Below are 18263 nucleotides of genomic sequence, written 5' to 3'. Positions count from 1 at the left end.
TATTGCTACTTCACAACTGTAATTTTTCTATTATTATGAATCATAATATAAATATCTGATATACAGGATATCTGATATATAACCCCAAAGGAATCAATACCCACAGGTTGAGAACACTGTAACATAATATCTCTTATTCTGTATTCTCTATGATAAACCAGTGACTATATTCTGGATTTTGTGATCAGTTAAGCACATTTGTTGACCCCCAAAGAATAAGGTTTTGAGAACTTCAATTTATAGTTAGTGTCAGAAGCACAAATAAGACAACAGGCTTGTGGTTGGCTTTTGAAGACTAGCAGGCTTGGAACTTGGTTATTTAATACTATCTCCAGATAGAACTGACTGGAGGACACCCAGCTGTTCTCTGGTGATTGAGAATTGCTTGCATAGGCACCACTCACCCCTCGTGTCAGAACCCGTTACTGAGTGAGAGGATAGGAAGACCTCATTCAGGATTATGTTTTCAGACATACTTGTAGTTTTGTAATATAATTTCAGGTCAGAGAGTGTGACACAACTGTTTTTCATTCTCTGCTTTGGACATTAAGGTTGTTTGTAGTTCTGTATGAATTACAGGATTCATTTTGACATTTCTCAAGAAAGCTATAGTAATTTTGGTAAGGATTAGCAAAATCAGTATTGTTTTGAGTAATATTGCTATTTTAACCATATCAGTTCTGTGAATCAATGAACACAATGTATCTTTCTATTTGTTCATCCCTTGGTTTCTTCATATGTGCTGGCTGTTCCTGAACACACAGCTTTGTCCAGTGAGCAGATGAACTTATTCCTCAGTTCATTTTCTCTCACACATGTCCTCCCCTCTCCTCCCAAGTTACTTTCTGCCTCTAAAATTTACCAATTCTAGAATAAGTAGAGGCATATAATATTTATCGTTTTGTACTGTCTTGTTTAGCCAGATATTTTAAGGTTTTATGCATGTCATGTCATAGCACGTATTAGAATTTCATTCTTTTATATGACCAGATATCTAATTGTATGTACGACATTTAATCTGCATATCTGTTAGTAGACATTTGGATTGCTTCCACCTCTTGTTATTTGAATAATACTGCAGTGAACATTGGCATTCTGTTTAGATGCTGGTTTTTAATTCATTTGGCTATATACATATATTGTTGGGTTCTGTACACACTGTATGTAGAACTGTCTGAAGATGTGCGGTATCAGTTGTACCACTTTCCATCCATGTCAAGCACGCACAGTGGTCTCAGCCTTTCCACACCACCATCAACACTTGTTAGGGGGAAAAAAAACCTACAGACATTCTAATAGGTACAAAGTGGTTATTTTGCTTGGATTTTTTGAGGCATAATTTAGCTGTCTATTCCAGACTTTTTCTTGAATTTACTGTGCAGCACACACTCATAGTCCCCCTGCCTCTCCCTTCTCACCACCATGCCTGTCCCAAAGTGGCTTTTTCTCTAATAGCAGGTAATAGTGAACATCTTCTTCTCATGCATACACTGACCACTTGTTTATCCACTTTGGAGAAATGTCTATCCAAGTCCTTTACTCCTTTGTTTGTTATTTTTCTTGTGTTGTTATAGAATTTATACATTGTAGATATTAATCCCTTGTCTAGTATATGATTAATCAATATTGACTCAAATTTAATTGTTTTTGCTACCTCTGCTTTTAATATCAATCCAAGAACCCATTGCCAAATTCACTGTCATGAAGATACATGTCTCTATTTTGTTGTGAGAGCTTTACCTATAGCATTTACGTTTTCTCTTCACACTGAGCTACTTGTAGTGTATGGAGTGTGATACAGAATTGCACATAAGTGCCCAGTCTTTTCATCACTCTTTCTAGAGACACTGCTATCTTCTAGTTCACTAGTCTAAGTCTGTCCTTATACCAGTTGCATACTGTTTTGATGGCTATTGTATTACATTTTGACTCAGGAAATATAAATTCTCCAGCTTTTGTTTAAAATTGCTTTGGCTTTGAACATCTCTTAAAGACTCCATATAAAAGCTTTAGAATGGGTTTTCTATTTTTGCCAAATCTACTGGCATTGTTCTTCTTCTTTTTTTTTTTTTTTTTTTTTTTTTTTTTTTTTTTTTTTTTTTTTTTTTTTTTTTTTTTTTTTTTTTTTTTTTTTTTTTTTTTTTTTTTTTTTTTTTTTTTCGTTTTTCGAGACAGGGTTTCTCTGTGTAGCCCTGGCTGTCCTGGAACTCACTCTGTAGACCAGGCTGGCCTCGAACTCAGAAATCCTCCTGCCTCTGCCTCCCAAGTGCTGGGATTAAAGGCGTGTGCCACCACGCCCGGCGGCATTGTTCTTCTATCTTTTTAAATTATCAAATACAAAGAGCTTACTTATGATGTTTTTATACTTATAAAATGTATTTTGGTCATCTTCACTCCCTCTGTTACATTGCTAGGATTTTGATGGGAATATATTGAATCTGTAGATAGTGTCAGGTAGAATTAACATTGTGCCTTTGGGGGTTTTATTGCATTTCAGAATGTATTTTGTATGTGTGTGGGCTGTGCACTTGTCATGGCACACATGTGGGGTCATTGAGAACCAGCTCTTACCTTTCCATCATATGCTTCCAGGGGTGCGGCTCAGGCTGTCAGGCTCAGCAACAGGGCTCTTACCCACTGAGCTGTCTTTCTAGCCTGTTTTGGTTTTTATTAAAGTGATGTTTTATGTTTGTTTGGTTGGTTGGTGGGAGTGGGAAATGTGCACATGCTTGCATGTATGTCGCGGTACATATGCAGGTTGGTGGACAACTTGGAGTCAGTTTTTTCCTTCCACCATATGGATTCTTGATGTTGAACTCAGGTTGTCAAGTGGCCAGTCTTAGCAACAGGTATATGGTTATAGTTTTAAAACTTTTATAATACATGCATTTGCCTTGCTGTTAAAATAAATATTGTTAGAGAAATGCCCAGCCTAAATTAGCTTTTTTAGTTAAAGCAATTTTAGTTTGTCTGTCATAAAATCCAACAGAAAGAAGGTATATGATCTCATGAATCAGTATTGCTACTTTAAACCTCCTTTTCATAGAAATCAAAAACAAAACTTCCTCACCTTGCCATAGACTCATTTTCCCTCATGTTAGTTTTATTGTATTCCCTCGTGTAGCCAGACATGTTAGTTTTATTGTAATATCTCTTTCTTTCTAGCAGGTTAAATGTTTAAACTTAATCATAGAAGCCAGTTGTCTTACACCAGTTCTTCGTAATAAAAAATCACTTTCTGTATTGGTATTTTTTCTCCTGAATTTAATAAATTCCACATTAGTGGTAATAAGTTGAGGCCTCGAACATGTCCTATTACAAATGAACAATCGGATTTCATTAGGTTGTCCCCCCTGTCCTTTGTACATATATCTTCAGGTGTGTTAATCCATTCAGTAGACACATTAATGAGCACTGGCTGCAGTGTAATATTGGAGAAAGTAAAGCTCGTTGACCTCAACATGGAGTTTAATCCCTCTAATTAAATTAGATAGTGGCAGTCAGTATAAAGAAATAGCCATGCCTCTGGCAAGCTAGAATTATTTATGATCCTGGTTCTATGTTTTAAACTTGGTAGGGGAAAAGTCACTTATATATATTTTATAAAAACTAAAACATTCTGGCTTTTTATTTTAAATATGTGGTGGTTTTTAAAATTCTTTTCCTTTTATTTCCTCAGAATGAGAAGTTAATATTTCTGGGTCTATTGAAGTGTAGCATTGTTTCATGAAGTGAAAGTTTCTCAAAGCTCCAGATAATAGCAGCAGAATTTTTGTAACATGGACTATATATTTTGAACAAATTAGCTATTCATTCTAGTAAAGTCTCTCTTAGAAATATTATGCCACTGTATCAAAAATTATGATATAACCCTGTCGAAGCCTTCTATTCTATAAATTATTTCTCCCTGAGAAAGATTGATGGAAAATGGTTAAAAATAATTTCCACTTAACTGACTGTATTCACCCCTAAAAATCAAAAGTGCTGCAAGCATTGGTGTAAAGTGTTGAGAGCAGCCTCTCTCATCTTCTCCGTCTCCTTGTTGCGGCCACTTGCGGATACTCTGCTTCCAAGGTAGCTGAATCATCCTTTTAGGAGTTTGATGAAGATCAAGTTGAGATAATTGTAAAAGACTTAGTTGGACTCTCTAGGCTATCTTTCATTTCCTGAACCCCCAAAAGAGGAAGAAGAAGTACTCTGCTGTTTAAGTCCTTTTCCTTTGAAATACTATTAGTGTAATGGACAGCAGGTCATGTCTTAAAACTTGATCACAATAGTTTCTGAAATAAATGGGTTGTAAAGACTCTACTTGGTCCAATTTTTACATCAAATCTATTTTTATCTTAATTTTAAAACAAAATTAGCATGTGAGAGACTTCCCAAAGAACTATAAGCTAAATATAATCTGAAAAATTAATTTTAAAACTATATGGGATAATAACAAAAAGGTTTTATTATTTTATTAAAAGTGGGTTTTATAATATAATTAATTAATGGATTTTATGGAATTGTCATAGTTTGCTTTCTGTCACTGTCCATTATTAAAAGCAATATGGAGGGTAGGGTTTATTTGGCTTATATGACCCAATTACAGCCCATCATTGAGAGAAGCCAGGCCAAGAACTCAAGCAGAAGCAGAGGCAGGAACCATGTTGGAATTCTACTTAGTGACTTGCTCCTCATGGCTTCCTTGGCTTGCTTTTACACACACACACACAACTCAAGACCAGCCTGCCCAAGGGTGACAGTATCCATAGTGGGCTGGGCTCTCCCATATCAATTATTACTCAAGACAGTGCCCCACAGGCATGCATGCCTACAAGCAGTCAGATGGCCGCATTTTCTCAGCTGCTGTTCCCTCTTTCAGATGACCCAAGCTTATGTCACATTGTCAAAAACTAACAAACACAAAAATTCTACTTGTAGTTTCAGATCAAAATATAATAACTAATGTTACAAATTCTATTTAATGTCACAATCTACCCACAGCCCCAACTTTTTAAAGTGTATTCCTGGTGGCAAAGATAGAGGATGGAAATACTGTCAGTGGTTGCATGCCAGCTTGTCTCACCACCATGCACAAGTTGATGTGGACGGGATAGCTGTAGCTTCTCTTTGTACACAGAGTAAGATGTAACCCCAGTGTTCCTGTGTGCTTTGCTCCCCTTTCTACTTATCCTAGATCACTGCCGCTGTCATTTCTTACTGACTTACTAACCTGCCTCCACTATCTTAACCTTACCAAATTAAGGTTAATCACATATCCGAGACTCTGGATACTGAAGTGTTTAATTAGGCTGCATTTTTTTCTTCAAGCTTCTTTATTCTCACACTTCTGTGACATTTTCACAGTAAGATCTTTCCAAATCATTGTAGCTAAAGAACCCCCTATACTCAAGGACACTATCACTTTGCCCTAAACTGCCTTTTTAAATCTGTGTGGTGTATGCACACATATGTGTGTGCACACTGGCAGTGCCTAGCACATGCACATAGACATCAGAAAACAACCTCAGACTATCAGTCCTCACCTCCTTCCTCATACAGCAGAGGACTGCAGGGTCTGTGTTCAGTCAGAGAAGATGCACCTAACCCTCAAGAGACTGGAGGCCCCAGGGAGTTTAGAGGTCTGGGGGTGGGGTGGCGAGTGGGCACATCCTCATGGAGACAGTGGGGCAGGGAGGAGGTATGGGATGTGGAACAGTAGGAGGGTGGACCAGGAGGGGAATAAAATCTGGAGAATTAATTAATTTATTAATTAATTAAAAAAAAGAAAAGACAGGGTCTCTCAGTTTGCTGCCGTGTATACCTGGCTAGCTGGCTGGCCAGCACCTGCCATTCCTAGGTTCTGGGGATCTAGACTCATGACCTCTTGCTCATATGTCAAACACTACTCACCAAGTCATCTCCTTACCCCAGTAGTCTTTTCTTTATAGCACTTATCACTGTGCAAAGTTATGTCTGCTTATTTTTATTATGTAAATTTCTTCATATATGTTAATACTGTTCTTCCTTCTCTAACTCCTCAGATCCTTCCCACCTCCCTATCTACCCAGCTTCATGTTCTTTCAATGTCAAAAAAAAAAACCAACCAAAAATTAAAGAACAATAAAACAAAAACAAACAAAACAAAATAAACACACACACATAAACAGAAGAGCCATGGAGTTCATTCTATGTAGCCAACTATTCATGGCAGTGGAGTGTATCCTGAAGTGTGGTTGATATACCCAGTATCACTCCATTGGAGAAAACTGGCTTTCCTTTTCTCAGAAGGATCAATGCCACAATTTGCTTGTTCTTTATATATTTATTTGACTCCCTACCAGTGGATATGACTGTGCCAGCTCCCCACATACACACATTAGAATATCAAGGTCACGAGGACAAAGACTGTGTTTGCTATTGTATTTCTAGAACCTAGAACTAAGCCTATTTGCATTTAATGAATGAAAAAGTTACTAAAGCTATCATAGCCTCAAACTGAAAGAACTACCAATATATATTATTATAATGATTGGTATAGCATATTTAGATAAATGTCATAATTACTTATGCTTCTATAGTATGTATTTGTGTAATGTTAGAATATAATTTCCATTATATTCATTCTGTCAATTTTATAATAGCCAGCAATATTACTATATTACAATATTACTATATTACTTATACTAAAGCATAGAACTATGTACTCTGTTCCCATTGCTTTTAAGAATTTTTTTTCTTCTTGGGGCCAGAAAGATGGCTCTGTGGATAAGAGCACTTGATGCTCTTCCAAAGGACTGGAATTTGGTTCCAAGTACCCATGTCAGGTGGCCCACTACTGTTCCAGCTCTAGTGCCCCTGGCTTCATGAACTCATACATGTGATTTAAAATAATAAAAAGTTAATCTTAAGAAAAAGAAACCTTCTTTGGCCGTTGGTTGTTTTGTTGTTTTGGTTTGGTTGAGACAGGGTTTCTCTGTGTAGCCCTTGCTGTCCTGGAACTCACTCTGTAGACCAGGCTGACCTTAAACTCTGCCTCCCAAGTGCTGGGATTAAAGACATGTGCCATCACACTGGGGTAGAAGAAACTTTTCTTAATTAATAATAATGACCCAAGTTGCAAATGAGGGTATGAAAATGTGGACTATAAAATTATATATCATACTCAGGATACTGAGCGAGGAAGATTGCCTGCAATGTGTTCATTTTGAGGCCAGCATGGGCTATAGTGAAACCGGATCTCTATAGGCAAGTGAAATGCAACACTCAGACTTGCAACAGTCAGAATCCTGTTGGAATTTCTTCATAGGTACTGTTTCTGCTTCCACTTTTAGTTTAGATATTAACTTGTATGTGACTTCAGCTTTTAGTGCAAGTGCCGTTATAGGTTGTATCCTTTGCTATTTGGATTCAGAGAAGTGTTTGGAACCTTGTATGTATCTTATTTACAGTCTGCTTGGTTATTTTACTGTGTCTTTTTCACAGAACCCAAAGCTTTGAGGTCAGAGGTCATATCTATCAATCTCCTAGGCGCATCTGCTAAAGCTAGTGCAGTGCATCCAGACAGCTCTCAGTGTGTAATAAAGAAAGCCGGTAGATGGAACGGAAGGGGGGATTAAAATAGAATTCATGAACTAGTTTAAATACTCAATGTAATATCTAACCTAGTGCAGCTGTAGAGATGAAAAGTACAAACAAAAATAACACCTTTTTAAAATGAAGTGTCTGTTAGAGGTGCAGTGAGGAAGCCAGTAGTAGAATCAGAGAGTACTCTAACTTTGATCAAGAGAGTATAATCAGTTGATACCTGCTTTTTAAGTCAGAGACAAGCTTTTTTTTTTCCTTTTTTTTAGTTACCTCCTTTCCCTGTTTCTCTTCCGTAAACTCCCTACCCCACTCCCCTCCCCCTGATTCTATGAGGGTGTTCCCCCACCCACCCACTCCCACCTCACCACCCTAGCAATCCTCTACACTGGGGCATTGAGCCTCCCATTGATGCCAGACAAGGCCATTCTCTGCTACATATGCAACTGGAATCATGGGTCCCTCCATGTGTACTCTTTGGTTGGTGGTTTAGTCCCTGGGAGATCTGAGGGGGTCTGGTTGGTTCTTCCTGTGGGGTTGCAACCCCCATCAGCTCCTTCAGTCCTTTCTGTAACTCCTTCATTGGGAATCCCATGCTCAGTCCAATGGTTGGCTGCAAGCATCCACATCTGTATTGGTTAGGTTCTGGCAGAGCCTCTCAGGAGACAGCTATATCAGGCTCCTGTCAGCAAGCACTTCTTGACATCAGCAATGATGTCTGGGTTTGGTGGTTGTTTATGGGATGGATCCCCAGGTAGGACAGTCTCTGGATGGCCTTTCCTTCCTGTCTCTGCTCCACTCAAGCTAACTTATGAGACAAAAATACTTTAGATGATTTATATTTTATGACACTAAGGAAGTAAAACATTAATTCTAGATTCCTTATTGATAAGATGAATGTGTTGTGATACTATAAAGTGGGTGTCTTCATTCTTTTAAACTCCTGTAACGAATGCCAGAGACTAGAAATGTATAGGGGCTGGTGAGATCAAGAGACTAGCAGATCCAGTGTCTGTTGGAAAGCCACTAACCTGTTCATAGAGGACTGAGCTTCTCACAATAACCCATTTGATAAAAATGACAAGCAAGCACTCTGGGGTCTCTTTTATAGATAGATAGATAGATAGATAGATAGATAGATAGATAGATAGATAGATAGATAGATATTGCCCCCTTAAAAAATTATCTAATCACCTCCCAAAGTCCCTACTCAGTAGGACTTACATTCTCAATACCGTCACAGCCGGGGCTAGGCTCTCAGCATGTAAGCTTTAGGAGGATGCATCTGGTCTGTAACAGTGGCAGAGGGGTGGAGAGCAGGCCATCCCTCTGAAAATACCAATATTCATGAACTCCAGCAAAATAGGATTGTTAAGCAAATGGCTGTGAGCACTTAGTTAATGAGGCAGTGATCACTAGAAGCCACTGCAGTAAGTTCAGCACAACAAATACATCAGAATGAATTTGTGTTGATAGGAATACCAGATGAGAACCAACCATAGACTGTGAGTGTGTGTGTGTGTGTGTGTGTGTGTGTGTGTGTGTGTGTGTGTGTAACTTGAAGCAATGTGGTCTTATTAGTCAGGTATGTATGATGATGAATAATTGCATAATCATATTCAGAACACAAACACATATAGGAAAGGCAGTATTGCAAAGTGGTTTAACTTTGGGTTCTGGGACCTGATTGCCTGGATTTGAATATTGTTTCTGTCACTTAAAGGTTTGTTTTGTTTTAAGTTTCAATTGTTTATTGAGAAAAATAGTAATACTGATTGCACTTGCCTTATAAATATTATGACTATTAAGTGAATTCTCACAGAACATATAGAATAGTATGCCCTTAATAAATAGTATATAATAAATAACCTTAATAAATGAAAGGTATCTTTTTAAGCAGAATGAAAATTTGTAATTACTCTTAAGAGAGTAATTACATGGTTTATGTAAGCTTAAACCATTTGACATTTTTGTTCAGAACTTAAATGAAGTTGTAAGAATTTTAATGTAATGATAACCCTAATTTTGAAAAGAATGAGGCAGCAAACTGAATAGCAGAATTCAGCTAACAATAAACCTAAGATATCCTAGACTTGGCAATATAAAACTTAATAAGTAAGAAATCCTCTCTTTAAATTGAGCAATTGATTTTACCTGATTAGAAGAACTTTGCAAGTGGCTGAGTGGCTAGAGGAACTTGCTGCCAAGCCTGGCAACGTAAATTCAATCTCCTAGAAATCTACATGTGCGAGTGCACGTACACGCACACACCACAAACATACACATAAACACAACACAAACTAAATAATTTTTTTAATCTGGAAATTTTAAAGATTGTTAAAAAGAACTTAGCAAGGAAAAGTTTGAGTTGACTAGCTATTTATGTTACCATAAAGTTTCAGAAAATAATTTAGTAACAAAAGAAGAAATAGTCCCATTAATGAGTTTGCTGTATTAGAGCATATATTGATGTTCTATTTCCAGACATTGTGGTTTAATAGAAATATCAGTAAACTGAGAAAATAATCCAGGAAAATGGCACTTTAACCTGAAAAAGAAAAGTGAAGAAGCTATTAAACTATCTTCAAATTCTTCAGAAGATAACTTCTAGGTACATGGTCCATTCTTTCTTCTAGGTACATGTTCGATTCTTTTGGTAAGGCTAATTTGCAAGAACTAGTGTCAGGAAGGCAGGTTTTGCTTCATGTAAAGAATGTTATGATGATTTGGGTTCATTAAAGATAGAATAGTCAAATTGTGAGCACTTACACTCCATAACTTTTAAAAATTTTGAGCGGAGACCAGTTATCTATCCCTCAGGATATCACAGTGGAGCTACTATATTGGGTGTGAAATTCCTCCTTTAGAATATCTTTCAATATTAACATTCTTTAATGGATAAAGAACTAGAGTTTGTGCCAGGTGTGGTGGCACACGCCTTTAATCCCAGCACTCGCACTCAGGAGGCAGAGGCAGGCAGATTTCTGAGTTCAAGGCCAGCCTGGTCTACAGAGTGAGTTCCAGGACAGCCAGGGCTACACAGAGAAACCCTGTCTCGAAAAAACCAAAACAATAAAAAAGAAGAATTAGAGTTTTCGCATGCTGAATTTCATTTTATTTTCTTCACAAACTAATACTGGTCATCTGTATCCTATATTATACAGTTTAGATTCCAGAGTGACATCAGTAGCAGTTGAGAAGTGACTTTAGAAGAGTACTTTGGTTACCAGTCACAGCAGTCTCAAGTACTCTCAAAAGCTGGCTTGCACATGGGTTCAAAAGCATGCATGCTTTAGTACAAGCACTTAGGCAGCAAAGGCAGAATCTCTGTGTTTGAGGCCACTCTAGTCTACATTAAGTTTCAGGACAGTCAAAGCTATACAGAGAAACCCTGTCTCAAAACAAACGAATGAAAAGGAAAGGAAAGGAAAGGAAAGGAAAGGAAAGGAAAGGAAAGGAAAGGAAAGGAAAGGAAAGGAAAGGAAAGGAAAGGAAAAAGGAAAAAAAGGAAAGGAAAGGAAAAAGGAAAAAAAGGAACAAGGAAAAAAGAAAAAAGAAAAAAGGAAAGGAAAAAGAAAAGAAACAAAAGGAGGGAGGAAGACGGACAAGAAAAGAAGAGAAAAGAAAGGCACTCCTTTGAGAAATTTAGAGTACAGAAAAACTTAGCTGAATATGCATAAGACTGATCTTTTAAGCCCTTAAGAGGTAAGAAATAAATATAAAATAGTACATAAAGTATCTGTACCAAATTTAGAGATAGCAAATCTGTTTACTGACTTGCTTTTATTGCTGGCATTATGACTTTTGTTACCTTTTGATCACTAGAAAATCATCTTCCACTGGTCTTTCAAATTGTTTCAAAATACACAGCAATGATTAACAACATCTCAATTTCTATTTAATCATTATACTTCAGGTTTTAAAATTATAAAAATGTCATATGATAGCCTAAACAACTATATTTTTAGCATTGAATCTAAATAATAAAGGATTTTCATGAAAATTTTTCCTTTAAATATCAAACACATATAGAATGATTTGCTGATTCACATTTCTATACAAAATATATTATAATATCTTGACCCAAAAAATGTGTTCTTTTAAACTTCTAACAGACCTTAAATATTATATGGAAGATATTTGAAGACAACTTTGGATAAAAGATAATAATATAGTTGTCTTGTTCTCGTTTCTTTAGATAAGTGGCACTAGAAATTATAGATAATTTTGGCAAGAGTTCAAGGGTTAATGTAGCAGATAAATAAAAGGAATTTTCTGTAAATTGAGACCTGCATTATTTCAGTTGTCTTGTCTTTCCTAACCTAACTCATTTAATTTTAAAAAGTAAATACTTAAATTCTTCCTGACAGTGTGCTCAGCTTTTACTATCATTTATTACTTCAATTATACTTGATATCACTTAGAACAATCTGCCATTTGGAAATCTCAGTATAGCCTGGAGCTTAGTATTAGATCTGGCTGCTATTGTAACATGTACAGCATATGACATTAATGTATCAAAATTAGATTGGATCATCCCTCCTGGTTAAATTTATTTCACATTTCTTTTGTATTCAGTTAACATAAACCTATTAGGGAAGCTGACACATGGGGATGGCTGTATAGGAAGGATATTTTTAAAGTATTTTGATTAAAAAATGAAATTATAGGGCCATGGCTTTTCTAGGTTGTGTAACCCTTTTTTGCTTTTTAAAAATGGCATGAAGTTCAAGTCTGCATTTATGTCATTCCTGTGTTATACACAGGTGTAAGGAGTCAATTCCAGGGCTAAGGAGTGAGTACTAAGATCCTTTGAAAAAATGGAACTTAGCTTCTCTTTTTGTTTTAGGCAGACATTACGGTTTTTTATCTACCTTATATATTTAACCCAGAAATTACATATGTAATAAATAGAAATTTCCCATACCTCGCTCAGAACTACGTTATCCTTCTCTCGTGTCTAAACTTTCACAGCCAGGGTGAACGCCCAGTTACCTGGGAGGGATGGAGAGCCAGTGTAAAGCATCTGCCAGGCATGCACCCACATGTTCCAAGTAGCAGAGTCTATAGATAAACTAGATGAGGAAATTGTGTAATAAAATTGAGGTTTATACCATACTCCACATGAAGAAAACTCAATAGCATACAGTAAATTCATTTTAAGCAAGTTATTAGAAACAACTTTTAAATCCTTTCTTACAGTTTTAATTATCATAACAGAACTCTCTCAAGATTGCCAGAAGCACCTTTGTAAACAGCACAAATATCTAAGTAACATTTTTTTAGGGCCCAATAAATATCAAAACATCTATTTGGAGGATTTTAGGTTTCATTGTGGGAGGTACCTAAAAATTAACTTGTTAGACCAAAAATGACCAACTCTCCCTTGCTCAATAAGTGGTTATAAAATGTACGAGTGTCCTGTTTGTTTGTCTGTCTGTCTGTTTCTTGCTGCCTTCTCCAGGCCACCTTACTACTCATTAGCACTGCAGAAAGTAAATAAACTAAGAGGAGAAGACTCAGAAAGCAGTCCCTTTTAAAGTAACCTTTGAGAATGGAATTGCGCTGCTACCGTTGCCAGTTTAAGAGTTGTGCCGTGACTCGTCTAAGTTCTTCCTGTCTCTGACTGTGGGAGTTAAAAAATGCCTGGTCTTCTGTTGTCCCTTGATGACTTTGAGTGTTGTTATTTTATCTTCTGTTGTCACCAAAATGATCAGCCACTTCCCTTCTAGGTTGATGTCACTAGTCGTATAGCTATGCTCACATGGCTTTTATAAAATGCTATAATCTATTTCCTTGATTTTCCAGTTGAGACATCTAGGAAATGATGAAGTGCACATTGTTTGGTCAGAACATACTAGAGACTACAGGAGAGGAATTATTCCTACTGAGTTTGGTGATGTCCTCATTGTAATATATCCAATGAAAAACCACATGTTCAGTATCCAGATCATGAAAAAACCAGAGGTGAGAACTTCTTAGCTTCTATCTTTGTAATAGATTTGCAGTTGTGGGAAATGCAATGGGGTAAATGCAACCAACTGTAGCTGTGTAGATTGTCTTAAACATCGTGTGGAAGAAACTAACCCACCACCTAGGGAGACAGCTAGGCAGTGCCTGAGTGAAAGTTCCTTGTACTTAGCTCCGCTTTTATTAAAGTAGAAAACAATTACAGTTTTCTAAAAGACCCAGTAAGAAGCAGGCAGGTATTAGCAAAACAGTTGTATTCTCAGCAGGGCTGAAGAAAGATGATTTCTTCCACAGGTACAAGACCAACCTGCTCGATTTAGCAAATCCCAGGCCAGCCAGTGCTACTTAATGAGATCCTGTCTTAGAACACTAAAACTATTTTTTAAATAATTTAAATTTTTTTCATTTTTTAAATGAAATGCCTACAAATAATTTTTAGCTGTTAAGATGTTACCTCTCCTATGGTTGGATAGCTTAGATGTACCACAGGATTTCAACAACTATTTCAAAACTGTGTTGGGTTTTTTGGTTTGTTTAGTAAACCAGAAGTCCACATATAACAGGGTGCAGCATAGTTTTGTGTGCAGCCTACAAACTGAGTGCTTTCTTATATTTTTATATTTTTAAAGCTTTTGATTAAAAAACAGAATTGAAGTATAATCTGACCACAAAACCTAAAATACTATCATCCTTGAGTAGTTTTCTTGCCTTGAAGCACCATTTGTGTCTACGATTTTTAAACAGGTCTGTTTTGTTGGTGACTTTTTGTTTGGTTGGTTGGTTTTGTTTTGTTTTGTTTTGGCTTTGTTTTGTTTTTCCAGTATTGGTTCTTGTACATAGCTGGGTTAACACTCTACCACTGACCTATATATTCACAGCTCTAATGTCAACTGATAGGGTGACAGTTAATTATCAAAGCATAGATTTTGTTTTATAATTAGCTAGCCAAATACATTTTAGGTTCTGTGTTTGTGTTGTTTGCTTTTTGTCACTGTGACAAAGTCCTAGGAAAAATATCTTAAGAGGAAAGATGTCTTTGTCTCATGATTTCAGTCCATGGTCATTTGACCTCCATGATTCAGGGCCTGTGGATCAAAGATCTTGTCACCCAGTACCTTCTCTAGAGCCACCCTTCCAAACATGGTCCGGGGAGTTGAGCATTCAACATGAGTTTCATGTCCAAACTATAAGAATAAAACTGGTAATTCACAAAAATGACCATCTGACTGCCTACCTATAAAATGCTTATCTTTTCCTGTTTACTTAATAGAAGAATTGATTTTGTGTTTGTATACAGTTGAAACTACAAAACTTTGGGAATTGGCAGAGGATATAAATTACTTAGTTATACAAAGCACATAGTCCTTTGAATGGACACCCTGTTGACCTTGGGCGTTTCTGTTTGTTGTTCTAGTATGAGTGCTTCATCATGTAAAAAATTGAATTTGAATATTTTTACTGGAAATAAACCAAAGAGGAAGCAAGAACACATTTGTGTATAGAGGATCTTGATTGTTTTTATTATAGTCTTTCTACAGTTTGACTTTAAAATTATGTTCTGATCTCTCTATCAGGTTCCCTTCTTTGGTCCACTTTTTGATGGTGCTATTGTGAATGGAAAAGTTCTGCCCATTATGGTTCGATCCACAGCAATAAATGCTAGCCGTGCTCTGAAATCACTGATTCCATTGTATCAAAATTTGTATCCTTTTTTACTGTGTGGTTAGTATACTAGTTACATCTACTTTACAAAAGGGTAAATGTTTCTTATGTATTAAGACTAGAGTTTCTGTTGGTAAGCAGATGGCAGAGTTCCTCCCTCATGATTGACACTTGTGGTACTTCAGTGGTGTGTTTCCTTAGACACTTTTAATAGATATTAGTCTTTGCCTTAGTTAATTAGGATGCCATTATATGCCGAACTCTGTGCTACTCTGGCAGTGTAGAACTAATCCAAACAATCACTGAAAATAATTCAGTCTCCATGGAAAAACATACTGTTTTTACTACATTGTTTTAAAAGAGGGGTGTGCAGGGTGTCTACTAATAAGGAGTCAACCAGTCAGCTGGAAGTTGGTGTCCAGAAACATTCGTGAGAAAAAGGAATTTGAACCAGTCTTAATTGGTAAATAATGAGATGGATGAGATTAAAAACCTTGTAAACGTGGAGCAGTGTAACGAGAGTCATGAAAGTATGTGAAGGTGTGGGATGCTTAGGAACATGGCTTCTGGAGTGAGCCTCTCTGGCTGGTGTGGGATGCTTAGGAACATGGCTTCCGGAGTGAGTCTCTCTGGCTGGTGTGGGATGTTTAGGAACATGGCTTCTGGAGTGAGCCTCTCTGGCTGGAGCTGCTCCTCTGGAGCTGCGCTGCCCTCTGCATAGCCCTGAACTTCATGAGCTCATTGTGCTTCCCTAAGAACTGAACTTAGTCATGATAACTAGCTCTTTCCTTCCCTTCAGTTTCTAGAATTAAACCCAGACCTTGATCATGCTACACAATCACTCTACCACCAAGCATAATCTTAGCCCAAGTCATAGAATATTTGAATCTCATTTTTTTTAATCTGTAAAAACATTCTAATATTGCCTAGGCATTAATGTGAGTACTAAATGAGATTTTATATAATTACTTAGAATTGTTACAATTGATATAAAACATCTCCACCCAAGACTAAGGAATTGCTTAATTGAGTTTTTATATTGGGCTGATTAGCTGTTTGAGGTGAATTCTCAGGCCTACTTTATGATATTTTTAATATTTAATCATATTGAGATAATGGTTGCCACATTAGAGAATATTGTAGGATGAAAAGAAATAATTTCAATGAAAATAGTAGAAATGAACACTGTTTTTAAAACAGCAAATCTGAACAGTTCTTACCAACAGAATTTCTTGTAGAACACATAGACTAAGGAGCTGGAGAGATGGCTCAGCAGTTACGATCATGTCCTGCTCTTGCAGAGGACCTGAGCTGGGTTCTGCGTCATACTTGAGCTCCATGATGCTGCTGCCTCTTCAGGAGCCTGTACTCATGTGCCTGGGCTGAGCCCATGTGTACACAGACCCACTTAACATTTTAAAATAAAAAAAATAGAGTGAAACTATTACATAGACCAAACAAACCTCTCCACACTGTAGGAAATTGTTTTTCATACCATTTAAGAGTACTCACTCAGCCCTCCATATCCAGGGTTCCACATTTGAAAAACTCAAGCAGCAATGTTGAGGTTGACTGTATGAAAATACTTCACCATTATACAAAGGGTGCTCAGATCCCTGGGGTTCCCGAGAAATCTCCGTCTATGGTAAGAGAAGCAATAGTAGATATTCCTATCCCTCGTTAATCTGAAGAATATATATGTTTTGCAAACTGCAGAAGACAATCTGTATTCTATAGACTATTCTATATTCTATTGTTGAAGAGGAGCCACGTGCAGTAGGTGCTCCTACATCCAGAGCTGTAAAGGCAAAGAGAGTGGGTCACTCAGATCAAGAAGTCAAGACAAGCTGCAGCAGCAGACCCTATCTCAGAAGTACTAATGAGTGAGTAGAGGTAGGAAGGAATGCTATGGGGAATGACTGCTTTACTTGATTTTTATCATGAAAGTTTATATAATAAATTACAGCTGGATACTTGTATTTAGAGGTATTAAAGTATAAGAATATATGTTTTAATTTTAAATAACATACTGATTTCAGAAATGTGTCAAATTTTAAAATGTATGTTTTTGACATCAGATTTTCAGAGAGGAGAAAAATTGTGTATTCTAAAATAAATCAATATGCTTAACATGAATAATAGTAGAAATTGAAATAGAAGTTGGTTTTGAAAACCTCCTGAGTTAATACTTTAATCCTCATCAAAGAAATGAAAAGGTGAAATATGATAAACTCAATTGTATTTATATAATTATACTGCTGGGTCAGTTATCTTATGCACCATAATAGTGCCTACTAAGATTCCACAGCATAAATTGTGCTATTTATGATCATTAAATGGAGTTTAAATTTTATCCTAGGAGCATCTTCTGTAACTATGAATCTAATGTTGTTCAGAAAATGAGGACAGTATTGATTGTCATATGCTGCCCAAATCGATCATGCTAGCAACCAGAATTACAGTAATCTGTCAGTATTGATGACTGTCTTTCAAGCTTTGAAACCTCTCCCTCACTTCACTTGTTGTTTCTGACATTACTTGTACTTGAAAAGCATTTTCATGCAACCTCTGATTTTGTCGCTAGGTACTTTTGTCTCTTAAGCTCAATTTGTTGGTTTGATCATGCAATTAGAATTGAATTGCCACACTCGGGAGGCAGACCAGGCAGACTCTGGTTAGCCATTGAGCCCGAGCAGTGTTTCGGGTTTGATCTTAGGCCATCGTTTTATGCCGAGATACTGAGAAAGAGTTCCAGTCTGTTGGCTTGCTTAGTTTGGGGTTTTACAATGGTAGTAAAAGCTTTTATTTCACCATCTTGCCAGTTTTAACTCTATTCTTTAAGTAAAAATTTGTTTGATCCTTAAGAAAGTTTCACTATGCCTTGAAAGGCACATATGTTTAAGTATAATCTGTCATTGCTTGTGATCTTTCTGTTTTAGTGTGAGATTTACATGCAGGGATTTTAAGAATTTATAGTATATAATCATATTAATAAATCCAGAGAAACACAATGTGTAAAATTATGTAAGTCATCCTCTGTATCCGTGGGGGATTAGTTACTG

The 18263-nt window shown here is 36.7% G+C and overlaps 1 protein-coding gene across 11 annotated transcripts in view; it reads left to right on the top strand.

Annotated features, from left to right (window-relative positions):
- The window catches only part of Ralgapa1 (Ral GTPase activating protein catalytic alpha subunit 1), a 206949-nt gene that overhangs the window by 161506 nt on the left and 27180 nt on the right, over nt 1–18263 (top strand). For all 11 annotated transcript variants that reach the window (XM_029484805.1, XM_029484808.1, XM_029484810.1 and 8 more), the window contains 2 exons: nt 13378–13536; nt 15114–15241. In XM_029484805.1, coding sequence (XP_029340665.1) covers nt 13378–13536; nt 15114–15241 — 287 coding nt within the window. The remainder of the gene's footprint in view (nt 1–13377; nt 13537–15113; nt 15242–18263) is intronic.

The sequence above is a fragment of the Mus caroli genome, chromosome 12, assembly GCF_900094665.2.
Source record: "Mus caroli chromosome 12, CAROLI_EIJ_v1.1, whole genome shotgun sequence".
NCBI classification, from domain to species: Eukaryota; Metazoa; Chordata; class Mammalia; order Rodentia; family Muridae; genus Mus; species Mus caroli.
This window is presented reverse-complemented; position numbering and strand designations above follow the sequence as displayed.